Genomic DNA, 27,067 nt, shown 5'->3' with positions numbered 1-27,067 from the left:
TCTTTGTTTGAACGGGATTGATGAATCCATAAATTGTTACGAAAAGCTTATGCATTATGTCGCTCTGAAAACGAGTGAAGTGCCCCTAACCAACTGAGAAAAAAGAAAGGTCATTCGTACCAACGTGCCCATGAGATAACTCCGAACTGGCTTATTGATTTTCCCCTGTACTATGAGTTAGTACATTGATGACTGTCAGTATGTTCATGGCAGAATCAGGGGTGCCTCCCATGGCACCCAGGGGGAGGGGTCCTAATTGGGGCCTGAATTGTACATTTTCATATTCTTCTTGAAAACCCCATAATGAATTTTCACCAAACCTGGCAGATACCTTCTTCTGGGGTCGGAGCACTCTTGACACTTGATACTTGACACTCTTGACAGGGGTGTAACGAAGCCCATAGCATATTGCAATACATTATGTGGGATAAAATAAATGCATGATATAATCAACTAGAAAAGCACTCTGAGAGCGCAGACCTCCGCCAAGCAGCTACTTTCCACCGATGATCTTGCTCTTTCAAAAGAGATTTTTCTCCTCTCCACCGCTGGGGAAAAGCTCTTTGGGCTCTTCCATAGAGATCAGTGATTTCCACCCATAGGTATACATGCTGAAAAATCGCCCGATTTCGCAATATAGAAGCCTTTGTTACGTCATAAACCCTCAGCTGCGTGGCGCGCCTCGCCCTATGAGAAACAAAAGACGCTTAACTGAACTAGAGCACGCATTTTAGTGGGCAGCTTGAACTCCCAAGTTCATTGACCGTACCTGTCAAAATATCAAAAATCCTTCATAAATTCCCCCAAAATCTCGGATCACTACCAAAATTTTATCATTTGTTACTTGTGTCATTCTCAACCTTTCTTGTAAGTTTCATCCAAATCTGTAAACTACTTTTTGAGTTGTTTTGCACACAGACAAACAAACAAACAAACCAACGGTAACGAAAACATAACCTCCTCCCTTGTCGGAGGTAATAAGACAACATTGCAAGGCAACAGACATTGCAAATTATTCATATTCCCAAGAACCTGGGATATTTTATCACAAACAAAATTTATATGAGAATTCCATGTCAAGCAGTCAAGATTTGTACCCCAAGGTATGTGAAAACAGCACAATGCTCTAGCAAAATATTGTTAATATAAAGTTTGACATTATCATAACAAGATCTTCTATTTTGCTTGTTTCCGTAAACAGAAAATTTTGTTTTCAAAATATTCAAAGATAACTTATTACAAACATACTTATATACTTTATCCAAATAAATATTGATCCTACTGACCAGTCTCAAAATTTTCGTGAGAGGCAATCAAAGTCATATCATAAGCGAATAGAACAAACTCAAGAAATTGTGAACAATTAACCACATCGTTTATGTGTATAAAAGATAACAATAGTCCTAGGATCGAACCTTGACATACACCTGATGAAATGATTTTGGGATCAGATGTGTGCCCTTGATACACAGAAAACTGTTTCCAGCTACGTAAATAACTTTTAAACCAAAGATAGGGTGTACCAATTATTCCATAATACTGTAGCTTTGACAACAGTATCAAGTGTGACAAAGTATCAAAAGCCTTCAATAGATCCATGAAAATGGCAACTGCATGTCTATTAATATCGATTTACTTCAGAATTTGATCATACAAATTTAATTGCAAATTCAGTGAAAAAGTTTTTCCTAAATCCATACTGCTGAAAAGTAAGCAGACTATTACTTGTCAAATGATTGCAGTCTGTTAAAAACAAATCTCTCAAGTATCTTAGAAAAAAATGGCAGTACAGAAATTGGTCTATAATTCCCACAGTCAGACTTAAAATTCTTTTTGTGGACAGGTACAACTTTTGCTAGTTTCATTTTTGACTGAAAAATGTGAGTTTGTAAGGATAAATTACATTTGTAAATCAAAGGTTTACTTATAAAATACATACTCGGTTTAACCATGTCTATAGATACATTATCATATCCCAGACTTTCACTTTCATTGATGTTCCTGATGACATCAATAATTTTACATTCAGAGATTGGATTAAAAAACATTGATTGATCAGACATTTTCAACATAAAACAAAAGAAGTTCACATCGGTCACAGGTAGTGATTGTGATAGTGAGGTACCGACAGAGAATGGCATGGTCAAATTTTTCACCAAACTTGATAGGCATTATCGCATGGGATATAGAGTATATTGTATTTGTACAAATGTACATGAATCCCCACAGGGGGGTACTGAAGCACAATGCCCAATGGGGAAGGGGGGGGGGGAGGACAGACAAAACTCCCAAATTTTAGACTCTTTTGAAATCTTCTCTCAAATTGTAAGTGATAAGCTAAGGTAGTGCTATGTGTAATGTAGATTAGTGACTATGTGGATTCTCAGTTGAGCGTGAGACCCACATGTCTCTTTTCACACAAGCATTACCCTCATGGGAAGCTAGACATTTGAAACACTCTTTAACATTATCAGTGAGAAGATCTGACTTATTTCAAAGTGCATTGATTGCGCTGATTCAAATTGAAAATGATTATACCGACTTACTAAAAGTAATGCCTACAAGTACTGCTTGTGCTTCATGTGTGTTGTGTGAATTTGCATGCCTTCCGTGTTCAATAGGCTATAAGCTTGACAGGCAGATTTTTGTCAATTTTTTAATTAGAGTAACTCATTTTAGGGGAATTAAACATTTATTTCTGCCCGGGAGATGCTCATCCCCAGTTGGTCTTATTGTAGGTTTGTTGACATAAAAGCTGATTTTGAGTATCAATTGAAGTGTTGATGTGATTATGGGCTTTCTTTGACCGTGTACGTTGCCACGTTCGAGGATGCATGCACCATGCTTTTACATCATCGATCACTTTCCTGGGGATAGTCACATGGCATAACTGTTCACAAAAACTGCATCTAGTTTCTTGAAATATGTGACAAAATGCTGAAACTTTCCTTATGGTAGAAAATTATAACACATAAAAGACATTTCATGTATTAATACTCCATAATTTTGAAACCACTTTTGATTAGTAGGTGTTTAACCCATTGAGGACAAGTCCCAAGTATGATCGGGCAAGTGTCTATGGGAAATGCATGTTGTAGCAAAATCAAACCATCCTCAATGGGTTAAAAGTGAAATGAAGGTTTCCAGCAAATTGCCCAAATTCAGTAGTTTCTGTAGAATGTAATATAATGTGCCTAAACTTGGTTCTTGACTATTAGATTATAGGGTTTATGCAGGCCTTTCCATGTAAAGTTGGCTTTAATGCTACTGCAGGATATCACTTGATTCAACATCTTATGATATTTTGAAATGAAATAGAGCTTATATGGTTTGGTCTACATTATATGTCATATTGAATTTTATACCCATGGGGTCAAAAGTCAAGTCAATATGCTAGAATTATATGTTTTTCTCCATATCTCAGAAATGGCTCAAGGTATCTGCATAAAGCTTGGTACATATACATGTATGTTCTGAAAAAATGATTCTCTTTTGAAGTTCTGGGTCACAGGTCAGGTTAAAATGCTTTGGTAAATATTAACTAATTCATGCTGAACCGTGATCACTATTTTTCCTTACCTTTGAATTGGCTCAATGGGTGATTTCAAGTTCTGTGTTAGTGATAGTGCCAGTGCTATCTCCCATCCAATTGCCTTAAATCGAGCTTCAACACCGACAGTCAGATTCAGATTAATGCAGTGATACCAATCACAATTATCGATCCCCAGCACTAGGTGTTCGAATCACAGCATTGCGAAGTCCACAGGAATTGCCCGACGAAAAAAGAAATGCAGCCATGACTGCTCAGTTTTAGACACATTAGACAGATTAAAATGCCACACATTTCATCCCTTTTTTGAAACAACTATCTTAATTTTGCTCTCAGGCTCAGATTTATGTAACCATGTCTAAAGTGTTCGTGTACATTACTTTGTGTGGGTAATCAGTACATTAGCACACTTTGCATGTAAAACATGCATCTATTATGGAAGTGAATGTGGGTCTTGCACGGCAACACTAACATCAACACTAAACTTGAAATGACAAAAGGGGCTAGTAATAACCAGTGCAAAAAAAAGCACATAAATCGCTAACACAAACAGCAGACCTCGGTTCAGCAGATGACTTTAAACACAGAGGCCAGCACCAGCAACTGGAAATATATGTCATAATTTTGAGGTCAACCTCCCAACTTAGACTGATTTCAAGTTCGGTTTTATCACTGGTGTTAGTGCTGAGATAGCACTTATCTAGCAACGAACTTGAAATCACTAAATGTACAGTATACACTTGAATAATTATAAACAAACTAAAGGATGTTCCAGCCGGTTATGATTATTCAAACAGCTGTCAGTTTTTCTTTGGATGTACAAAAGAATTCCACAGATGTATTTGTGCCTTTTATGAGTGGGTTTGATGATGCTATCTTTCTGAGCAATCTGAAAATTCATTTTTAATGCTGACATAATATTGGGTTTATTTTGCTTGTACCTTAAAGGGGAAGTCCGGACAATTATCAGCTGTTTCCCATGTAAAGAACAATATTTCACGAACCTATTACCCTTTTCCCGACGAGAAAAGACCATCAGATACATTTACTATGATTTTTAAAAAAAATAAGGTAATTCTTCATGTTCGAATCCGTCGTGAGCAGCCCTTCGTACTATCTGTCCCAGTATGCATTGCGCGTGACGTCACAGACTCACTTTCCTCAGCAGAGTACCGCGAGCGCAGCCCAGCTACGCATCAATCTCCCATTGCACTGCTGACTGCGGCGCGGTATCTGCATGCCTGCCGAGGTCTGCCTAGTTGGCGCTACCGCAGGAGTCCGTACACTGTTTTAGGAGTGCTGTTGCCAAATGCTGTATTCCTTTATTCAAATGATCTTCGGTATATATCTATATAAAATCTGTCAAAGATTAATGTAAAATAGTTGCAATGTTATAACATTTTCATTTCATTGAAATATTATATGTATTGTAATACTGCCGTACTTATTAGTGTCCACCCCATCATTTACAATTCATTGGCTGTTGTTGTCATCAGAGTGATCAGGCATACATTTACGTCTGCTGCTGCCAAATGCTATCCCAATCCACGATAGTTTTTTTCGACTTCTGAGTGTGAACAATCTGAAATCAGTCTGTCATTTTCAGAATTATTGCCTCTTTTGTTGTCCGAGACTGTTGAGTATGTCTGACGGTGGTAAATTACGACAGTATAACTTGAAACGCGGAAGAAACGCCAGCGCCAGCTTCATCATAGTACCGCCACCAGTAACTGCGACCAGCAGCCCCATACACATAGCGCAATGGGACTGCGTATTGTAGCATTCAGGATCATGATAAGGTAGTATCGCGGATAAATATCAACTTAAAATAGAAATATTTCTTCAATTTGAAGACTTAACAGTAAAGTTAAAGTATTGACAACAGGCTTTGGGTAACGTTTGTTTCTGCCATCCCTTTCTGTTCAAATTGATGACTTAATGTGACTAGGTCGAGAGGAACCTTGGAGAGCTATACTGAATTATTGACGGCCAGCACAGGCGCACACACAAAGAGACATCTCTTTGCGCACACATCACACGCGCACAATCAAATCCATTGACGACCGGTTATGCGCTGGCCGTCAATTCAGTGTGTCTCTCCCAGGCTCCTCTCGACAGAGTCACATTAAGTCATTAATTCGAACAGAAAGGGACTATTGGCAGAACCAAGCGTTACCCAAAGCCTGTTGTCAATACTTCAACCTCACTGGTAAGTCTTCAAATTGAAGAAATTTTTCGATTTTAAGTCGATATTTATCCGCGATACTACCTTATCATGATCCTGAATGCTACAGTGCGCAGCCCCATTACGCTATGTGTATGGGGCTGCTGGTTGCAGTTACGCCGCCGATGGGGAGTATGACGAGGCTGGAGCTGCATCGAGTAGTATTTGTAAGTTTTGACGACAAACTTATCAATTAAAATATTGGAGAGCCATCTTGCGCACCTTTCCCGCTCATTTTCTGGGTTCGGAATGGCAAAAAAAACTCTTCTTCTGGCCATCGCCCGGTTTATTAGAACACCCAAACGCTTCACACATCGGCATTTTCGAAGTGAAGCAATAGATCATGCCGCGTGCATCCGCTGCGTGGCCGGAACCACGCGAAACGCTACCGCTTGCTCAGCCCGTATCGCCGTTGCTCAAGTAGGGCTCCATGAGCCAGCTGACGCTCCAAACAAAAAGCAATGTGATGCTAATACGTCACGCCGTCACGTGATCTTTTTCGCCGGTGTGCAGAAATTGAACAGTTATGATTCAAAATTAGTGATGCTAAAAAATTGATTGTGACGAGTTGGGAGGGTATTTTTCAATGAAACTTAGTCATTATGGTCCTTGATTTATGAAGATTATAGTGAAATTTATTCAAAATCGTCCGGACTTCTCCTTTAAAAGTGCACAGCAATATCAATGAAACTTGCTGAAATTCTCATACAATTGCTCTCAGAAACCATTTTGCTAGCCAAATTTAACTTGGTTTTAATTCGGAAAAGAAATGTACATAGTATCAATTTCTGTCATGCCATTCCAATTTCTTGCCAATCATGTGAAAGTATTGTCTAGCATTGTCAAGATTGTCTTGTTTCAATTTTGTTCAAACATTTATGCTTGTCATATGTTCTGAATGGGTCCAGCCAAGCAAAAGGAATATGTGCTTTCATATATGTAATAAATGGGTTTAGCAGTTCACACATCCTCACTTTGTTACAAGCAAGTGCACCATGTGCCATCTAACACATTCAAGTAAATGATTGTAAATATCTATCTGTGTCTGTTAGATGACATGACTTCATGACTTATATCTATTCAATATGATTTGTTTACAGAATAGGGACAGGAATATCATTCATAGCCAATCAAAACATATCATCTGGAGTCGGAAGAATTGAACCCAGCATACAGACTAATGTGGAAGATCTCATTGTGTACGTGAACCAGACTGTTAAGGTAAGCAATTTTCTCTTTTAGGTACCATTCATATATTATTTCCTTAAGGTGAATTGTGCTTTTTGTACTGTAGCTTGATAAATTCTTTCCTGTGCCTTTATATTGCATTACTAGCAGCACCCGTGGAAATCCACGGGTCTGAGGGTTTTTTTTTTTCTCATATATATGATTTTGCACTTTTTTGTCCCCGCCGAACGAGTTCGAGCAGGGGACTATGAAACGGGCTCCGTACGTGTGTGTGTCCGTCTGTCCGTCCGTCCGTCTGTGCGTCCGTGTGTGATCAAAATGTTTAATTTGCTACTTCTCTGTCATTTATGAGCCGATTTTGATTCTGTTTGCTTTATATGATAGCACTACATGGGAGCTTTGAAACTTGTACACAGAATTTCAGTTGTGACCTTTGACCTATATTGTACATTTTGCTTCAAAATGCTACTCCTTCGCCATTTCTAACCCGATTTCGATTCCGTTTGCTTTAAGTAATGGCACTAGGTGAGGGCTTCAAAACTTTTACACAGAATTTTGACCTTTGACTTCTTTGACCTTTGACCTTGATTTTTGACCTATATTGTACATTGGCTACAAAATGCTACTCCGCCATTTCTAACCCGATTTCGATTCCGTTTGCTTTATGTGAGGGATTCAAAACTTCTACACAGAATTTTGACCTTTGACCTTGATTTTTGACCTGTATTGTACATTTTGCTACAAAATGCTACTCCTTCGCCATTTCTAACCCGATTTCAATTCCGTTTTGATTTATGTGATGGCACTAGGTGAGGGCTTCAAAACTTCTACACAGAATTTTGACCTTTGACTTCTTTGATCTTTGACCTTGATTTTTGACCTGTATTGTACATTTTGCTACAAAATGCTACTCCTTCGCCATTTCTAACCCGATTTCAATTCCGTTTGCTTTATGTGATGGCACTAGGTGAGGGCTTCAGAACTTCTACACAGAATTTTGACCTTTGACTTCTTTGACCTTTGACCTTGATTTTTGACCTGTATTGTACATTTGCTACAAAATGCTACTTCCGGCGGGGACATATATTACGCACCGCGTAATTTCTACTTTTCCTTGTTATTGATGAAATGAAAAGAAAAGTTTTCTCATTCTTTCGTTTCTTGTGCTCTCTTCTACCTATGACCACCCCCCCCTCTCACACACACACACACACACACACACACATTTCCACCCCCATAGAACAAAAAAAAAAAAAGAACATTCAGGGAAAAATGTCTAAAACGCTTGAGACTCTCCGAAAGTTCTGCACACAGATTCTTCCCGTCGGAATGGGGAGATACTATTGACACTATGACTTTGATATTAATTATACCCTCTGCTCTTGCATCCATGCAGGCACCCAAGGGAATCCGTGGCTGGTCTCAAGTCCACGCATTTTTTTTTTTTCATTCCTATTTCTTTTCCCACATTTTGAGAGAAAAATATAATATTTTCGTCTTCATTTGCTCCCTCCCTTTTGTTTTTCATCACCAAAACTTGGTTTGAAAGATCATAGAACCATCCATTTATCTGCTTTAGACTATACATCATCATCATTATTATCATATTATTATTCTTATTAGGCCCCTATTGTTATATTGCTTTAATAATTATTTGTGGAGGGGGATCATAGTCATTAGGCACAGTCTCAGGGCTTCGTATTTTTCTTTAATATTTCTTCAACCACGTTATGAGAGAAGAAATACACAAAGAATATTTTCGTCTTCATTTGCTCCCTCATTTCTGTTTTCATAATCAAAACTTGGTTTGATGGATCTAGAACCACCCATTTATGTCATTCATACTTTTTCATTTTTTATTATCATCATAATAATAGTAATAATGATAATTATTATTATTATTATTATTATTATTATTATTATTTTGTGGGAGGAGAGATCATAGTCATTCGGTTTTATTATTATTTCATATAATTCATTAACATGGGGATGAATCAAGGGAATTAGGAAAAAAGTTTATTGGTAAAGGATAGTGAATATCTTTTTTTTCCCCCGTCATATCAAGGTTACTCTACGACTGTTAAAAGTTTCAAATAGCTTCATTATCATTGATATTACACTTAAAACATTAAAACAATCCAGCACCTGTTTGTGTCTCTTCCGCCCACTCTTATTTATGGATTGACATAGCACCCCTTCCCCGTCATTTGCATTGGCCTATTGTATTATTATCATTATCTCAGTGTATTAGGATCTCAATTTTGTTCAAGTGGGCACCATACCCCACCTGGGGGGCCCCCAGAGGGGCCCAAACCCCTCAAAATTAAGGAATCTTAAAAAATCTTCTTCTCTAGATACAGAAGTGATAGAGCTAAGTTAATACTATGAATTAGTACATTAATGACTGTAGTTTCAAGTTTGTTCATGGCGGAATCAGGGGTGCTCACTTGGGACCCAGGGAAGGGGTCCTAATGGGGCCCAAATTGTACATTTTCATCTTTTTCTTGAAAATGCCACAATGAATTTTCACCAAAGTTGGCAGGTAGCATCCCTAGGGGGGAAAGAATCTCATTCCCATCAAATGGGCACCATGCCCCACCTGGGGGCCCCAGGGGGCCTAAATTTGGACCGAAATTGTAAATTTTCGTCTTTTTCTTGAAAACCCTATTACTAATATTCACCAAACTTGGCAGGTAGCATCCCTAGGGGAGTAGAATCTCAATTCCATCAAATGGGCACCATGCCCCACCTGGGGGGCCCAGGGGTCCCCCCCCCCCCCTTTACAGATTTTCTCTAAAACCAGAAATGATTGAGCTAAGTTAATACAATGAGTCAGTATATTGATGACTGTTGTTTCAAGTTTGTTCATGGGAGAATCAGGGGTGCCCTCCCCCCCCCCCCCCTTGGGACCCAAGGAAGCGGGATGGTATGGGGAGGGGGGTCCAAATGCGGGCCTAAATTTTCATCTTCTTGCTGAAAACAGCATAATGGATTTTCACCAAACTTGTCAAGTAGCATTCCCATAGGGATAAGATCTCAAAGTGTTTGAATGGGCACCATGCTTTCCCTGGGGCCCCAGGGGGTCCAAACCTCCTAAATTAATGAAGATTCAATAATATTTTTCTCTAGTTCTAATCAAAAGTGATAGAGTTTTAAGTCTTTTTTCCCAAGCTGCATAATCCAACATTCTATAAAGTACAGTGTACTTGGCAGGTATTTTTACCAGTGTGATGGAATATGTAAATGGACACCATGCCCCCATTCTCAAAGCTACCCCCACCATAAGTTTCCAATGTTCTCAGGTAAGAGTCTGCAAGAATGCATGGAAGGTGAACTTGCGATACTCAGGTGAGCGCATGACCCCCGGGTCTCTTGTTATTTTATTTAGGGGAGAGGAGAGAGTAGAGTCATTATATAAGGATGATCAACCAAGGGAGGCAGAAATGTTAATTTGTTAAGATTTGTAAAAATCTGTTTGCCCTATTTTTCTGCTCTTGATAAAAAGCTTTTCTTCTTCTTCTTCTTACAGTAAAGTACAGACTGCCGTTGGCGTATTATCGTACTTTCTGAAGACAGTCCTGCGCAAACTGTCCAAAACTGCTTTACTGCACTAACATACGTAATCTTATGCTGAGAGAAATAAAATATTTTCGTCTTCATTTGCTCTCTTCTTTTTGTTTTCATCGCCAAACCTTGGTTTGATAGATCATAGAACCACCCGTTTATCTGCTTCAGACTGTACATTATCATTATTATCATCGTTATTGTTATTATTATTATAAATATGACCATTATTATGATTATTATTTTATAATAATAATAATTAGTAGTAGTAGTAGTAGTAGTATCATTTTCATTATTATTATATTATCATTATAATCATAATTATTATTTGGGGAAGGGGAGATCATAGTCATAATAAGAATATAAGGCACCTGTGGGAATCCAGGGTCTCAGGGTCTCGTATTTTTTCTTTAATATTTTTCCCACGTTATGGGAGAAAGAAGACTATTCTTTTAGTCTTCATTTGCTCCCTCTTTTTTATTTTTATCACCCAAACTTGGTGTGATGAACCATAGAACCACCTATTTTATATCCACTTGGAATTTCAAAAAAAAAAAATGGCGGTGTGCAAAGCGAGGGTTTCCCCTACGTCCGCTCATCTTATGAATATTCATGTTTACAGCAGCTACGCAGTACAGTATACGAATGGACAGCGGTGTGTGTAATCTGATATGGAAGGATACGATTGGCAAGGACAAAATTTAAGTTGCTATTTCGCCGTCCTAAACAGTTTGAGTACAATGATACCTGACTCGAGAGTAACCTAAATGACGTACCTGAGCTGCATAGTATCCTGCAGTTGTGCAAAATACAATAAAATAACAGCATTCATTGTTTTCATTTGGGCACGCCAATGGCGAACGTCACTGTACGTAAATGCCCTTGTATGACCGCGCCGTGTATTATACTATATCATATGAGAGTCCATATCACGCGCACGCAGATAGTGACAAGTGTTTCTTGTAACCATCGTTGCAATGCATACACAGGCACAGGCCACACACTGGCATACCACAATACCCGCGAGTACATCACAGAACTGTGTGCGTGCGTACGTGTCCGCCGGAAGATGACAGAGATTTCGCTGCACCCCATCATCTTTAGTATCCCCACTGGTCTCTGCAAGCTAAAGTTGGACGATTGAGAAATCAGGAGTCCAGCGCAGGATCGGTGAATATTAAAACGCTCGGCTCTTTCGTCATGCACAAAAATGCATTATGCATCTATCTAATTAATTTGTCTTTTTCGTCGACACGGAGGCAGAGCGGGGATGAAACCCGCGCCGTCCAATGCAGGATACTCTCCTGCGGCCGACGGCCGACATGGGGATGACTCAAGGGAATTAAGAACAAAAGTTTATCAGTCAAGGATAGTGAATCTTTTTGTCCGTCATGTCAAGGTTACTCTCAAGGTTTCTTATTTCAAATAGCTTCATTATCAAATTCATGAATTTCTTCCGTCGAGATGTTTTCATTGCAACTGATTGACAAATTGCCCTACATCGACGTAAATAAGCACTGAATTGATCAGTGTTTTTAGTAGTAGCCATGATAAAAAATCATGGGCGTACATACTCGAGCAGGATTCGAACCTACGACCTCCTGATCACCGGACAGGCGTCATCTCCACTAGACCACCGAGCTTTCGCCCGACAGCAAGTGTTGGTTCTAATCCTTATAGCATGCAGCGGGTACTGCTTTGTTATTCAAATTCATGAATTTCTTCCGTCGAGATGTTTTCATTGCAACTGATTGACAAATTGCCCTACAAACAGGACAATTTTTTGGTCATTACCAAGTCGACTCCTGAGCCGTGTCATGATTCTTTTCATTGCACTCACACCACGCTCTGGCCAAGCATTTGATACTGGTAATGTGGCACATACTTGCGCTATGTAGAACAGTTTGGGGTACACATGTATGTTTGTTTCATTTTCATTATTCTACCAAGTACCCATTCGGTGGGTGACTTGGTGGCTGTTCTCAATTCAGTTCTGTTCTGCCATTGCAGCATCTCATACTTGAAATTGCACCACTCGGCATCAAGCTTTCTTCTAGAATCTGTACAATCTGGGAAGAAGTGCTTTCCAAGGATTTTGATCTCAGCTCTACCATAACTCAAATCCTCAGAGCAAGACATGGGGTCAAAGATGGAGAAGCTCTGTAGGACCGGTAATGCTTCTTTAAACCGGTGGTCGAGGTTCTCTTCAAGTGCAGAAACATACTTCTGGAGCATCGATGAAACCTCATTGTACTGGTGTTCGGTTGGGTGAAGTTCACATGTCGACAGCCGACCATCTTCTGCTAAGTCCTTTCTCATGTCTGCTAGCGCACGTCCCGAATCAAGGACCTCTCTCAAAGCAGCTTTCGCTGCTGACAATGCAGGCCCTATTCTTGCATAGTTGACAGTCCCATACTGAAAGATCTTGCTCAATGTTGATAGAATTGGTAGAACTTCCTTCAAGATGTGAATTACCCCAAGGAATTTGGCTGTTTTCATTTTCTTCAGGAGTCCAGTTGCTACTGCATCCTTCTCAGCAAAATGATTCAGAGAAAGCAGCAAAGGAGCAAAGTCATGGAAAACACCTTGCACCGAATGATCTAGCGATAACCATCTTGTTCTGCATGCCTTGCGGATTTTGCGCACAACAAGTTTCTTGGCTTCACCAATCAGAGTCGGTGTAACGGCAGCTTTATACTCCAGTTGGGTCTTCATGAACTGCGCTGTTCTCTTCGGAGAATTCTCGTAGAATTTCCACAGTTGGCGCAGGATTGTCTCAACAACTGGCAGATAGTTTGTTTCATCAGTGGATCTGGTACAAGCCAGTGATAGTCTGTGGCAAATGCAGTGTACAGATATCATTTCCTTGTTTTCCTTTTTGATTAGTGCTGCCAATCCGCCAGTTGCTCCAGTCATAACTGCGGCACCATCCGTCACTAATCCCATGAAATCAGCCACATCTAAGTCACATTTATCAAGCTCTTTCATTAGCTTTGTGAAGAGGACTTTAGCATTTGCACCTTCACTATCGGGATCCTCAAGGACATTTGTTACAGAGAGGAAGTCTACTTGTGTTGATGCAGTCTCCTGATTCACATAGCTCTCAAAGGTGACCATCTGTTCAATAACAGCAATGTCTGTCGCATCATCAAACAAAACACCATACATTCCAGCCTCTGCAACTCTGGTTACTACCATCTCCTTAATTGTCTCACCTAGACATATGAACAATTCACGTACCGATCTTTGTGAAGTGTGGTGGAACGATTTCATATTCAGTCCTACTACCTGAAGAAAGCTTATCAGCGGAATTATCTTCCGGTTGGTAATCTCTTCCTTAGCTAAAAAATAGCAGGAAGAAAATACATTGAAAAGTACAGTATCCACATTCTCTTTCTGTTCCACATATTCATGGTGAAAGACGGACACCCTGCTAATCAACTCAGACGTTACGGCCGATCGGTGTTGCTTGCTGGCAGTATGGTCCTGCAGTGCTTCCCTGCGAAATCTAGTTGCAGCATCTTTATTGAAGATTTTGCTCTTGTTTCTGTCATTCTGGGAATTGTGTTTCCTGCATAATACACAGTACATTCCATGTTCTTGTTCACTGTAGACAAGCCAATAAATGCCAGTTTCAGAGCAAAATGTTACTTTGTCTGATATCCAGTTGTGGTTGAACTTATATTTCAAAGAACGCTGAATGTTCACTTCCTCTTGGCTTATTGATGAACACTTTTTACAGTGATAAAAGCTGTGAATCTTCTGTTTCTCAAAACTGAAGTGTTCTCCTATTGTGCTAAGCATAACATTCTCTTCTACATGAGCTACATGTTGGCGGCCCTTGTTTCCTTTATCACTACAACCACTTGAGCTTGGCACAGTTTCTTCTACATGTGGTCCATGCTGGTGGCTTACATTCCTTTCATCACTACAAGCCTGCAAGCTGTCCACTGAGGGAGAGTCTTGATGATCATTTCTGTCCGGAATTGGCAGGGAAGAATCTTTATTGACCCCTGAAATGGGAACAGATGGGGAATCTTGATCACCCTTCTTGGAACTTGGCACAGGAGTACCATCTGTTTGGAAAGAAAAAAATATTGATATCATAAATCATATGTATACACAATTTATGCTAAATTTAGTTATTAAGTTGTATTTAAACCGATGAGGAACTAATGCCTTACAAGCCTTGCTTCTTATTAGTTCCTCTTCTCTCATGTTCTTTTGAAAGCTTGTACTTGTTACTTTGTTCATGATTTTGTAAATGATATACATGTACATATTCTCATTTTATTATTATGTCATTATTTGATGAAGCTTTGTTATTGCCTATGATTTTTGTATATATTTATCATGAGAAATAAAATACTCAAGAAAGAAAGCTGTGTGTGTATACGTGCTAATACAGTAACTGTACACTCGAGTACTAGTACTCGGTACTACACGCAGTAGAAGACAAGTGTCCTCGATTTGGATCAGTTCCATTGCTTGGAATGGGTAAATTGGTCATTCCTCCTGAGCGCACCTTGCACATTGTGCTGTACGAGTACTCAAGTTAGCACGGATTTCTCTATTCATCGCAAACATCGCCACTACAAGAGTGGGAGCTGCCCAAGCCGCAAAGTGAGGGCTTCAGCTAGCAGCGCGCCCGGCTGTTTGCCAGCCATCCATGCACCAGTAGGGCGCGCGCGCGGGCTCGGCCACCGGCGGCTAGGGAGGAAGGACGTACGGCCCCAATACGCATCCGTCATCACAGTAGATACTACCACGGAGCTTCAATACTACTAGCACGATAAATCGTCGATGCTCAGATCAAGAAGTCTGAACTCAGTAGCATGGACGTACGTAGCTTTTGCACTGCGTGCGCAGTGCAAGCGTGCATTCTAGTACTTAGTATCACCATGATCATCGACAGCATAGGCGCTAGGCAGCTAGAGATTAGAGTGTAAATACTGTACGTGTAGTAGCGATTCCAATTTATGAGTAGGGCCTACCGAATTTTGATTACAAGTACTATAGTATACTAGTTTCTTTAGATTGTTTTGAAGTTCCTAATATATTGGGAGACTTTTGAAAGAAATCCCGAGTGACAGGGTGCTAGGATAGTACTAGTACTGTTTGTTTTACAACTTAATCGCGCACTAGGTCTACTACATTGATTTAGGTTGCTCAGTATACTGCACTCGTACAACGTAGTATAGCTGTACAATACAAGTCAGCGAACCGTACAGTGTACTGCATTGTATCTGATCTCCGCATCTATTACTAGTATGTGTATGCAGACCAAAAATTTTGGCTCTCGCGAAATTCGCGAAATTAAAATGCACGCGAAAATTCCTCGTTTTACAGTACTTACCAGAGCATTTCGTTTTGGGGGCCGGGGCAAAATATGCTTGTAGTGTTGCCTGGGACTGACGTTTCCTTGGCCTTTTCCCCTCCATCTCATCGCGATAGGCGCTATAGGTGGCTAGGCTGGGCTCGTGATCGCGGTATGTATACAGTAATTCTCTACACAGTACGGAGGCTAGCTAGCTAGCTGTGTGTAAGCTCGCGCGTACGCGTCAAACGTTTGTTCGACGTTCTGTGTACTGCATGCACCATAGACTATAAATACTGCAGTGATCGCGTGACGGAGCACGGATGGCGAGATCCAGAACTAGCTTGCGAGCTATTGTAATTGTCAACCGTCTCGTCGATCACCGATCACCGCCGTGTATATGTGGCCATATCGCATGCATGCTTGACAACAGAAAACAGACAATTCACAAGTAAGGTGATGCAATAAAAGCCAATTTAAGATAATACTGGCAGCTGATTCGATAGCCGGCAACAACTGAATGAATAGACGGGTAAAATACCCGGTACCCGGCTTTTATGGACAACCCTGGCCGTATCCTAATGAAACTTGGCATATATACTTATGTATGAGTGGGCAAAGTTGTGCCTATTAACTTTTGGGTCCACATGCTCAAGGTCAAATGCTTAAAATTCACTTTTTCCCCATATCTATGCAACACATGAAGGTATTTCTTGAAACTTAGTGTATACATGTACTACCAAAAAAAGATTCTCCAGAGAGAGTTTAGGATCATGATCTGAGGTCAAAGGTATCTCACAAATGGTTCAAGGTAAATGTATCTTCATGGAACTTAGTACATATGCATGTACTGACTGGAGGTAATTATCTAGGGAATTTGGGGTCATTGGTCAAAGGTCAGGGGGTCAAAGTTCAAGGTCAACTCCTCAGAGTTTCACTATTTCCCTCATATTTATGCAATGCATGCCGGATTTTTCATGAAACTTAAAGGACAAGTTCACCTTCATAAACATAGGGATTGAGAGAATGCAGCAATATTAGTAGAACACACCAGTGAAAGTTTGAGGAAAATTGGACAATCGCTGCAAAAGTTATGAATTTTTAAAATTTTTGTGTCGGAACCGCTGGATGAGGAGACTACTAAGGCTCGTGAGGTCATATGAGTACAACAGTATAAAGAAAATGTAAAGAAAATTCAACATATTTTCACTTTTTTCGCATAATAAAAGAGCACTTGACTTGCCTCTTTCTAAAGGCAATGGGAATAGTATTACCCATAACATATGTCAGTAACGAGTCAAGGGAATGTGTACTTTTTTCAAAAAATGAAATTTTGTGAAATTCTCTTTATATTTTCCTTATATTGTTGTACGCATGTGACATCATACACTGCAGTAGTCTTCTCATCCAGCGGTGACTGCACAAAAACTTCAAAAATTCATAACTTTTGAACGGATTGTCCAATTTTCCTCAAACTTTCAATGATGTGTTCTACTAATGTTGCTACATTCTCTCAATCCTTATGTTAATGAAGGTGAACTTGTCCTTTAATATATACATGTATTTACCCAATAGAGATTCTCTGGGAAGTTTTTTGCCAAAAGGTCAAAGGTCAAGTGAAAGTGCTAAATTTCACTTCTTGAAGTGACTCATGGTATCCGTCGTCCGGCGTCCGTCGTCCATTGTGCGTAAACTTTTTACAATTTCATCTTCTTCTTGAGAACCCAATGACCGATTTTCACCAAACTTGGCAGGTAGCATCCCTAGGGGGATAGGATCTCAAATTGTTCAAAATGGGTACCATGCCCCACCTGGGGGCCCAGAGGGGCCCAACCCCCCCCCCCCCCAAAAAAAAAAAAAATAAAATAAAATAAAATAATAAAAAAAATAAAAAAATAATAATAAAAAAAATTAAGGAATCTTAGAAAATCTTTTTGTCTAGAACCAAAAGTGATAGAGCTAAGTTAATACTATGAGTTGGTACATTGATGACTGTAGGTTCAAGTTTGTTCATGGCGGAATCTGGGGTGTCCCCCTTGGGGCCCAGGGGAGAGGGGTAGGGAGGTGTCCTAATGTGGCCTAAATTGTAAATTTTCATCTTTTTCTTGAAAACCCCATAATGAATTTTCACCAAACTTGGCAGGTAGCATCCCTAGGGGGATAGAATCTCAATTCCATCAAATGGGCACTGTGCCCCACCTGGGGGCCCCCAGGAGGGCCAAACCCACCCCTCAGTAAGGAATCTTTGAAGATTTTCTCGAGAACCAGAAGTGATTGAGCTATAAGTTAATACAGTGAGTCAGTATATTGATGACTGTTGTTTCAAGTTTGTTTATGGCAGAATCAGGGGTGTCCCCCCCCCCCCCCTCCCTCTTGGGACCTAAGGGAGTGGGATGGGATGGGTCCAAATGGTGATGTAAATTGTACATGTTCATAATTGTTGAAAACCCCTTGATGAATATTCGCCAAACATGACAGGTAGCATGCCAGGGGGTTAAGATCTCAATTTGTTCAACAGGGCAACATGCTCCACTTGGGGGACCTGAGGGGGCCTAATTCCCCCCCCCCCCCCTTCAACATTAAGGAATATTTCCAATTCTTCTCTAGAACCAGAAGTGATAAAGCAAAGTTAAACTTTGAGTTTGTACATTGATGACTGTAGTTCCAAGTGGATCCCAATTCTGACCTGAATTTTCATCGTTTTCATCATTTTCATCTCATCTTTTTGCTGGAAACAACATAGTTTTTACCAAACTTGGCAAGTAGCATTGCTAGGGAGATAGGGTCTCAAAGTATTTGAATGGGCCCCCATGCTTTCCTTGGGGGGCCTAGGGGGTCCAAACCTCCTAGATTAAAGGACAAGTTCACCATCATAGACATATTGGTTGAGTGAATGCAGCAATATTAGTAGAACACATCAGTGAGAGTTTGAGGAAAATCGGACGACCCGTTCAAAAGTTATGAATTTTTTAAGTTTCTGCTCAGTCACGGCTGGATGAGAAGACTGCTATATAGCTTGTGATGACACATATGTACAACGATATAAAGAAAGAATAAAGAAAATTCAACATATTTTCACTTTTCTCGCACAACAAAAGAACACTCGACTTCTCTCTGTCATGATATGCAAATGAGATTGCACTTTATGCAAATGAAGCTATGTGACCTCTGGGTCAAATCGCATGTGCGCGATGTATAGCGGCGCGAGTACGAGTGTGGGAGATACCAATAAAGCAGTGATCATGCTTCTCAGTTAATGGTGTCTGATATCTCTTCCATCTAGCCTGGGAATATAGGCTGAGATGCGACATTGGCGACGAGGATCAAGTTTAATGTCTTTAGAAGGATTGTAATGCAAAAGGGCCACCGGAGGTTTTGAAGTCAGCGGAATAAAGGGTGTTTCGTCGTTCGATCCAAGCGGGGACACCAGTGTAGTGAGCGCCCGATGGGAGGCATGGTACGAAGAGTTTGATGCCTACGCCGACAGCTTGGGGTTGTTTGTTGACGCTGACACGGACACAGCTGGGCGGACATCGTGCAGAAGGAGAAGCTAACTCGTAGAAGGGCTTTACTGCTATACACCGCTGGTGCAGCCATGAGAGAGACGTTCAAGAACCTACCGGACACTGGTGGCAAGGCCGATTATGACAAAGCTGTAAATGCTTTGAAGAAGCATTATGTTGTGAAAACGAATTGTACCTTCCGGAGACACGTTTTCAGACAGATCAAACAGCAAGACAGTGAGACAGTCGCGCAGTATGTAACTCGTTTACAACGAGCGGCAGAAGGGTGTAACTTTGGAGCAGATTTGAATGATCAATTGAGGGATCAAGTTGTGCACTGTTGCCGGTCAAACAATTTGAGGAGGAAATTGTTGGAAAAAGGAAATGTACTCACCCTGGCAGAAGCTTTGAAGATAGCAGCTAATTTTGAGGCGGTTGAGAACCAGTTCCAGTCGATGAGGTTAGATGGTAACCATGGCCAGGGGAATGGTAAAGTCAACCAACTGAGCTCGAAGAGGAAACCATACAATAGCAAAGATAAGTCCAACCGAAATGTTGACAGTCATGAGAGTGGACGTGAATGCTACGGGTGTGGAATGTTTGGACATTTGAGCACTGCTATGTCATGCCCTGCACGAGGAAAAACATGTCGCTCGTGTGGTGGTCGAGATCACTTCGTGAAAAAGTGCAAGAGCGGAAACAAAGGGAAAGATAAGGACCATCGCAAGGAGAGACATAAAGCGGCTAACACTACACAGAAATCCAAGAAGGGTCGTCAAGTACGGCCTATGGAAGGTGAGTCATCTGATGATGAAACTGAGATGGCTAGTCGTGATGGTGACTGTGCATTTAAACACAAGGACGACAAATATTACCAGTTTGGTATCCATGGTGTCACCAGTGAGCATGAGAAGGTTGAAGTCATCATTGGTGGAGTGTCTGTACCTGTCATTGTGGACAGTGGAAGTGACAGTAACGTGATCGATCGTGCTCTATGGGAAACATTGAAGTCAAAGAGGATCGTGTGTGCGTCCAGAAGGTGTAAGAGGAAATTGTATCCCTATGCATCGAAGGAGCCTCTTCACACAGTTGGCTGTTTTACCGCCTTTGTTGAAGCTGGCAAGAGGCGTGTTGAGGCAGATTTTGTCGTCATCGAAGAAGATGGGGAGCCTCTGCTTTCCAAGAGTACTGCCAGTGAGTTGGGAATTCTACAAGGTGGTGTGCAGGCTACTCGAGTGAACTCAGTGACGCAGGAGTATGCATATTTGAAGGATGAGTTTGAACCTGTATTCCACGGTGTTGGTAAACTGAAGGGGAGACAAGTGAAGTTAGCAATCGATGCGACTGTGAAGCCAATTGCACAACCAGTGCGGAGAACCCCCTTTGGTATTTGTGACAAGGTTGAAAGGAAGATACAGGAACTCATTGATCTTGATGTCATAGAACCAGTGGAACATTCAACTGCGTGGGTGAGCCCGGTGGTCATCGTGCCAAAACCCAATTGTAGTGTTGTTGACCACTAATGTGGCCTAGCGCCCCCTGTTGTTGAAATGTAGTGTGAACACCAGAAAATGGCAGAATAAACAGCCAGAAGTGAAACGCCAGATTCGCCGTGATATTTCTCTTTATTGAGTCGTCCAAGCTGGTAGTCAGTAGATTTGTTAGCCTTTAACACGAATCACACAACTCTACAATGGCGACGAGAAGTTTGTAATGTGCTTACGAGCCCGTGTTTGCTGCAGATCAGCGGGCCCCAACGAATGCTTCCAGTACGTGATAGCAATGCAGTAATTCATCCCTGTAGTCCCATGCATTGTCTTCCATGGTGTCAACGAGTGCATGACGTCGTCACCGTGCAGTGAGCTGAGTGAGTACCAGTAATCGTAGCCTTCGTTTGTTTTTTAATACAAGTACACAAGTAGAATGAGTGCCTTACCAGCTTTTCCACCGTTTGTTGATACTGACAACAATCCTGGCCCTCAGTGGACCAAGTGGCTAAGTCGCTTTGAATGGTTAATGGTGGCACTAGACATCTCTTCAGCCAAACTAAAAAGAGCCCTCTTGCTCCACTATGCTGGACCGAAGGTGGACGAAATCTTCGATACCCTCCAACACGTAGGTGACGACGATGACTATGAAAAAGCTGTCGATGCCTTAAACAAGTATTTTCAGCCAAAGTCCAATTCGATGTATGAAGTGTACATCTTCCGCCAGGGAAAGCAAGAACAAACCGAGTCCCTTGACCAGTATGTCACTCGCCTTCGCATGCTTGCAAAAAACTGCAAGTTTACAGATACTGACAGGGAGATAATGGCTCAGGTAATCGCCCACTGTCAGTCTCCTAAACTCCGTCGGCAAGCCCTCAGCAAGGGGGATGATCTAACACTGACTAAATTGCTGGATATTGGGCGGGCTCTGGAAGCCAGTGAAGTACAGGCCAGAGCTTTCAAATCACCGGACACCACTCACAATGCTGTCAATGCTACAAGAGGTCGCAGTCTTCAGCGGAATAGAGGCCGCAGACCCCCAAGGGCGAATAAGTCATCCCAATTCAGAAGTTACAAACAGGACGGCCAGAAGCAGCATGTCCATAATCAAAACGCCACACGTCCTCAAACGACACCAAAGCCTTCTGGGACATATTATTACTGTGGAGGCCCATACCCCCATCAGACGTCCTGCCCAGCAGCAGGAAAGCAGTGCAAGGCGTGCAACATGACGGGCCATTTCGCCAAAGTATGCCATTCCTCATCACGGAGTAGGAAAATCAATGTAAAGGATGGCGATGATGCGACAGGAACCAGTGTCAACCAACCAGATGATGAATATTCCACTCACCATTCGAGACAAAATCTACAGTGCTCAGAACGGACACAAGCACTTACCCACTACACAGCTGACGGTTGGTGACAAAGGAATGGAGGTGATCATCGATTCCGGGGCGACAGTGAATATCATGGACGCACCCACATTCCATGACCTGAAAACCTCGCACAAGTTCAAACTGCATAAGGCCCATTCTCACATTTTTCCGTATGGATCAGATGAGCCCATTCCAGTCATTGGTGTTGTAAATGTGCCTCTCCAGACGAAACAACACACACGCTGTGATGCAGAATTTTTTGTCGTGAATTCCAACACAGGCAATTTGCTGAGTTTTGAGACTGCATCCGTGCTCAAATTGATCTCCATCAACCAGGTATTTACCACTCTGACTGACGAGATCTTCATGAAGTATGCAACTCTATTCCAGGGCACAGGAAAGGTGAAGGGAAAGCAAATCAAGCTACACATCAATCAAGAGGTGAAACCAAAGCAACAGAAGCATCGTCGTGTCCCGTTCTACACGAGAAAGGACGTGGAGAAGGAACTGGAGAGACTAGAGAAAGAGGACATAATCGAGAAAATCGATGGACCTACCCCCTGGATCAGCCCCATTGTTGTCGTACCGAAATCTGACGGACAGGTACGCATTTGTATTGACATGAGAGAAGCCAATCGTGCCATAGAACGAGAGAGACACCCAATGCCGACGCTGGATGAACTCATAGAGGACATGAATGGTGCAACAGTCTTCAGCACTCTAGATCTCACAGCAGGCTACCACCAGTTTGAGTTACACGAAAGCAGCAGATACATCACAACATTCAGCTCTCATGTTGGCCTCAGGAGATACAAGAGACTGATGTTTGGAGTCAACTCGACTAGTGAAATTTTCCAGGCTGCACGGGAAAAATCAGGCTGAACATGATTCCCGACTGAAAGCAGTGCTAGATCGACTCAACTCCCACAATGTCAGACTCAAGAGAGAAAAGTGTCAATTCTCACAACCTTCTGTGACATTCTATGGTCATGTCTTCAGCAGGCGAGGATTGAGCCCAGACCCAAGGAAAATCGAGGCCATAATCAATGCCGATGCCCCTCAGAATGCCAAAGAGATGAAGTCACTACTAGGCCTGGCATCCTACATATCCAGATTCATCCCGGACTGTGCTGCACTTACAGCACCCCTTCGAGCATTGACTCATCAGGATGTACAGTGGACTTGGGGTGAGCCAGAAATCAGAGCATTTGAGAAACTGAAAGAGGTACTGACAAACGCACAGACAATGTCATACTTTGATCCAACCAAACCCACAGTACTACTGGTGGATGCGAGCCCCAAGGGCCTTGGTGCGATGCGCTGCCAAAACAACCGACCGATTTCGTATGCAAGTCGATCTTTGACAGACGCCGAGACCAGATACTCCCAGACGGAGAGAGAGATGCTTGCTGTTGTGTGGGCAGTGGAACGATTCCACCTCTACTTGTACGGTGCTCAATTCCAGGTCATCAATTCCAGGTCATCACAGACCATAAACCTCTGCTCAGGATCTTTGAGAAGCAAACCCCTTTGTCTGCCAGAATTGAACGGTGGAGACTGAGACTGATGCCATACAACTGCAAATTGGCGTACAGACCCGGCAGAGATGAGGAAAACCCAGTCGACTACTTGAGCAGACACCAAGACAAAGTAGAAGCACGCTCACCAGACAGAGATAGCCAGTACCTGAACTATGTCTGCAGCCATGCAGTACCCAAAGCAATGACATTGGCTGGAGTGATGCAAGCCACACTGGAAGACGAGAATCTTCAACTTCTGATGACAGCCGTTGAGACGCAGAGACACGAATATTGGAACAGGCCAGAACTGAAGCTATACCAGTCAAGCAAAGAGCAATTTTCGGTGCATGAAGGCGTGATCCTCAGGGGAAACAGACTAGTACTCCCAACAAAATTGGTCAACAAGGCAGTAGACCTGGCCCATGCCTCACACCAAGGAATTGTGAAAACAAAGAGCCTCCTCAGAGAAAAGGTTTGGTTCCCAAGACTGGATCAGATGGTGGAAGAGAAGGTGAGGTCATGCATACCCTGCCAAGCTGCACTATCAGATGGAGCTAAGAGACCAGAACCACTCAGAATGACGGACCTCCCAGATGGACCATGGCAAGAAGTCTCGGCTGATTTTCTCGGTCCACTACCATCAGGTGAATACCTGCTAGTTGTAATCGACGACTACAGCAGATACCCGGAAGTAGAAATAGTTTCTTCGACATCAGCCAAAGCAACTCTTCTTGCCCTCGACGCAATATTTGCTCGACCAGGTGTGCCAGTTACCGTCAAAAGTGACAATGGACCTCCATTCAGTGGCCATGAGTTCAGTGCATTTGCCGATCACCTGGGGTTCAACCATAGGAAGGTGACACCGTACTGGCCTAGAGCTAATGGAGCTGTTGAACGGTTTAACAGAGCCCTTGTGAAAGTCATCAGAACAGCTCATACTGAGAGACGAAGCTGGAAGCAGCAACTCTTCAAGTTTCTCAGAGCTTATCGAGCTACACCCCATTCGACAACGAATTTGTCACCGTGCCAAGCCCTGAACAGACGAGAGATGAAGTGTGAGCTGCCACATATCACACTTCCCCTGCATGAAGTGGACTCAGAGAGCATCATAAGGAACAGAGACAGCATCCAAAAGAAAAGGATGGAACAGAATGCTGACAAAGCTATGAACAGCAAACACAATGAGGTGAAAGCAGGTGATGTTGTACTGGTCAGGCAGCCAAAGTCGTCAAAGGCTAGCTCTCCATTTGACCACAGACCACTGATCGTTGTCAGCAGAAAAGGCAACTCTGTCGTAGCCAGGAGAGGTAACTGCGTCACAAAGAGGAACATTTCGTTCTTCAAGAAGGTGAATGCTGAGGTACGCCATTATGACGACCCTCCTAACTCTGATGTCGATGACATCGCAGACCGACAAGACGACATCGATGACCTACCTGCAGATGACAATGCAGGCGATGTCACCCAACCCCAACGACCGTTCCGGAGGACTCCAGTGCGACGATCTGATAGACGACGTCGAATGCCAGTTGGATTCCAGGACTACGAGATGTGAGCGCGACGATCCAGTAGGTGACGTCGACTGCCGGTTCGATCCTACGACCATGAACCTTGAGCGGTTGCTGTATTATTTTTTGTAGATTTTAGACCTTTTGGTTTTACTTGTTTGGGTTTTTTCTATTAAAAAAAAAAAAGATAAAAGGAAAGATTTGGTGAACTAAAGAGTTTGAACATTCAGGAAGACTGAATGGAAACTATATGAAAGTTCATGCTGGACTTACGATTGCATGATACCAACTTTGGACTCCACATTCCGTGGTCATTTTACGCTATGCTGATCCGGTTGCAAGTATCCTGCTCTGTATACCAAAATATTGAACTCTGAACTCTGAACTCAAAAAATGCTGAACTCTTTTCTGTGAACCCAACAATCCGTTTTATTCACCAGATTGTTACATATTTTTACACTCCCAAGACATGGCGCTTATATTAGACAATTAGCGGACTGTGAAGTTTTTGGAACATGACGTTCACCCTTATGCTGTCAAGTGTTTTAAGTGTTTCAAGCATTTCAGTGTTTTAAGAGTTATCATGTTTGAATTGTTTCAAGCCAAATCTTCTGGAATTCTGGAGTTATCTCAAAAGAAACTTTTGGGGAAAAAAATGAACAAGAATTATTTGGAAACTATATTTCTGATAATGTGCATTACAGACACAGCACAGATTTCATATGTTTCTGAAAGAATGGTTTTAGATCAGTTTTAATACAAACAAAAAAAATAATTGGATGTTTGGAGTTAAAACAAAACGAAGCAAAAACAAAAAATAAAAAAAGGAAAAAGGTGATGTAGTGTTGTTGACCACTAATGTGGTCTAGCGCCCCCTGTTGTTGAAATGTAGTGTGAACACCAGAAAATGGCAGAATAAACAGCCAGAAGTGAAATGCCAGATTCGCCGTGATATTTCTCTTTATTGAGTCGTCCAAGCTGGTAGTCAGTAGATTTGTTAGCCTTTAACACGAATCACACAACTCTACACCAATGACGATGTCAGGTTATGCATCGATATACGGCGAGCAAATGAAGCCATACGTCAGGAGAGGCACCCAATTCCCACTGTAGACGAAGTGTTGCAAGAAATGACCACCAGCAAGATCTTTTCAAAGATAGATCTTAAGTGGGGATACCATCAACTTGAGTTGGATCCAGAGTCCCGTGATGTTACAACATTTGTAACACACTGTGGTCTATACCGGTATAAGCGTCTTCTGTTTGGCATCAATGCTGCCCCAGAAATATACCAGTATGAGATACACCGTGAGATTCAGGGAATTCCTGGAGTCACAAACATTTCAGACGACATCATCATTCATGCAAAGTCCCGAGAAGAGCATGATGCCAGGCTTAGAGCAGTCTTAGCAAAGCTGATGGATGCTGGACTAACAGTCAATGCCCAGAAGTGCAAGTTCGGAGTCACCGAGTTAGATTTCATGGGGCACAGGCTGACAAGCAAAGGCTAAGATTGAAGCTGTTGCTAATGCCAGAGAGCCACAGAATCCTACAGAAATGCGGAGTTTCCTAGGACTAGTGAACTATTGTGCTAAGTTTATTCGCGACTTCGCTACTTTGTCAGAGCCGTTGAGAAAGGTGACCCGGAAGGACGTACCATTTGAGTTTGGTCATGAGCAACGGGCGGCGTTCAATGCATTGAAGGATGCCCTCATAAGTGCAGAGACATTGGGTTATTATGATCCCAAGGCACCGATGAAGGTGATTGCGGATGCGAGTCCAGTGGGTCTGGGAGCTGTTCTAGTTCAGATACAAGCTGAGGGGCCTAGG

General features: G+C 42.0%; 1 protein-coding gene across 1 annotated transcript in view; it reads left to right on the top strand.

Annotated features, from left to right (window-relative positions):
* The window catches only part of LOC140241585 (prominin-1-A-like), a 289,128-nt gene that overhangs the window by 63,581 nt on the left and 198,480 nt on the right, over nt 1-27,067 (top strand). Inside the window, exon 5 of the mRNA XM_072321318.1 lies at nt 6,875-6,995. Coding sequence (XP_072177419.1) covers nt 6,875-6,995 — 121 coding nt within the window. The remainder of the gene's footprint in view (nt 1-6,874; nt 6,996-27,067) is intronic.

This window comes from Diadema setosum, chromosome 18 (assembly GCF_964275005.1).
Source record: "Diadema setosum chromosome 18, eeDiaSeto1, whole genome shotgun sequence".
NCBI classification, from domain to species: Eukaryota; Metazoa; Echinodermata; class Echinoidea; order Diadematoida; family Diadematidae; genus Diadema; species Diadema setosum.
The sequence above is the reverse complement of the archived record's forward strand: the minus strand, read 5'-3'. Positions and strand labels throughout refer to the sequence as shown.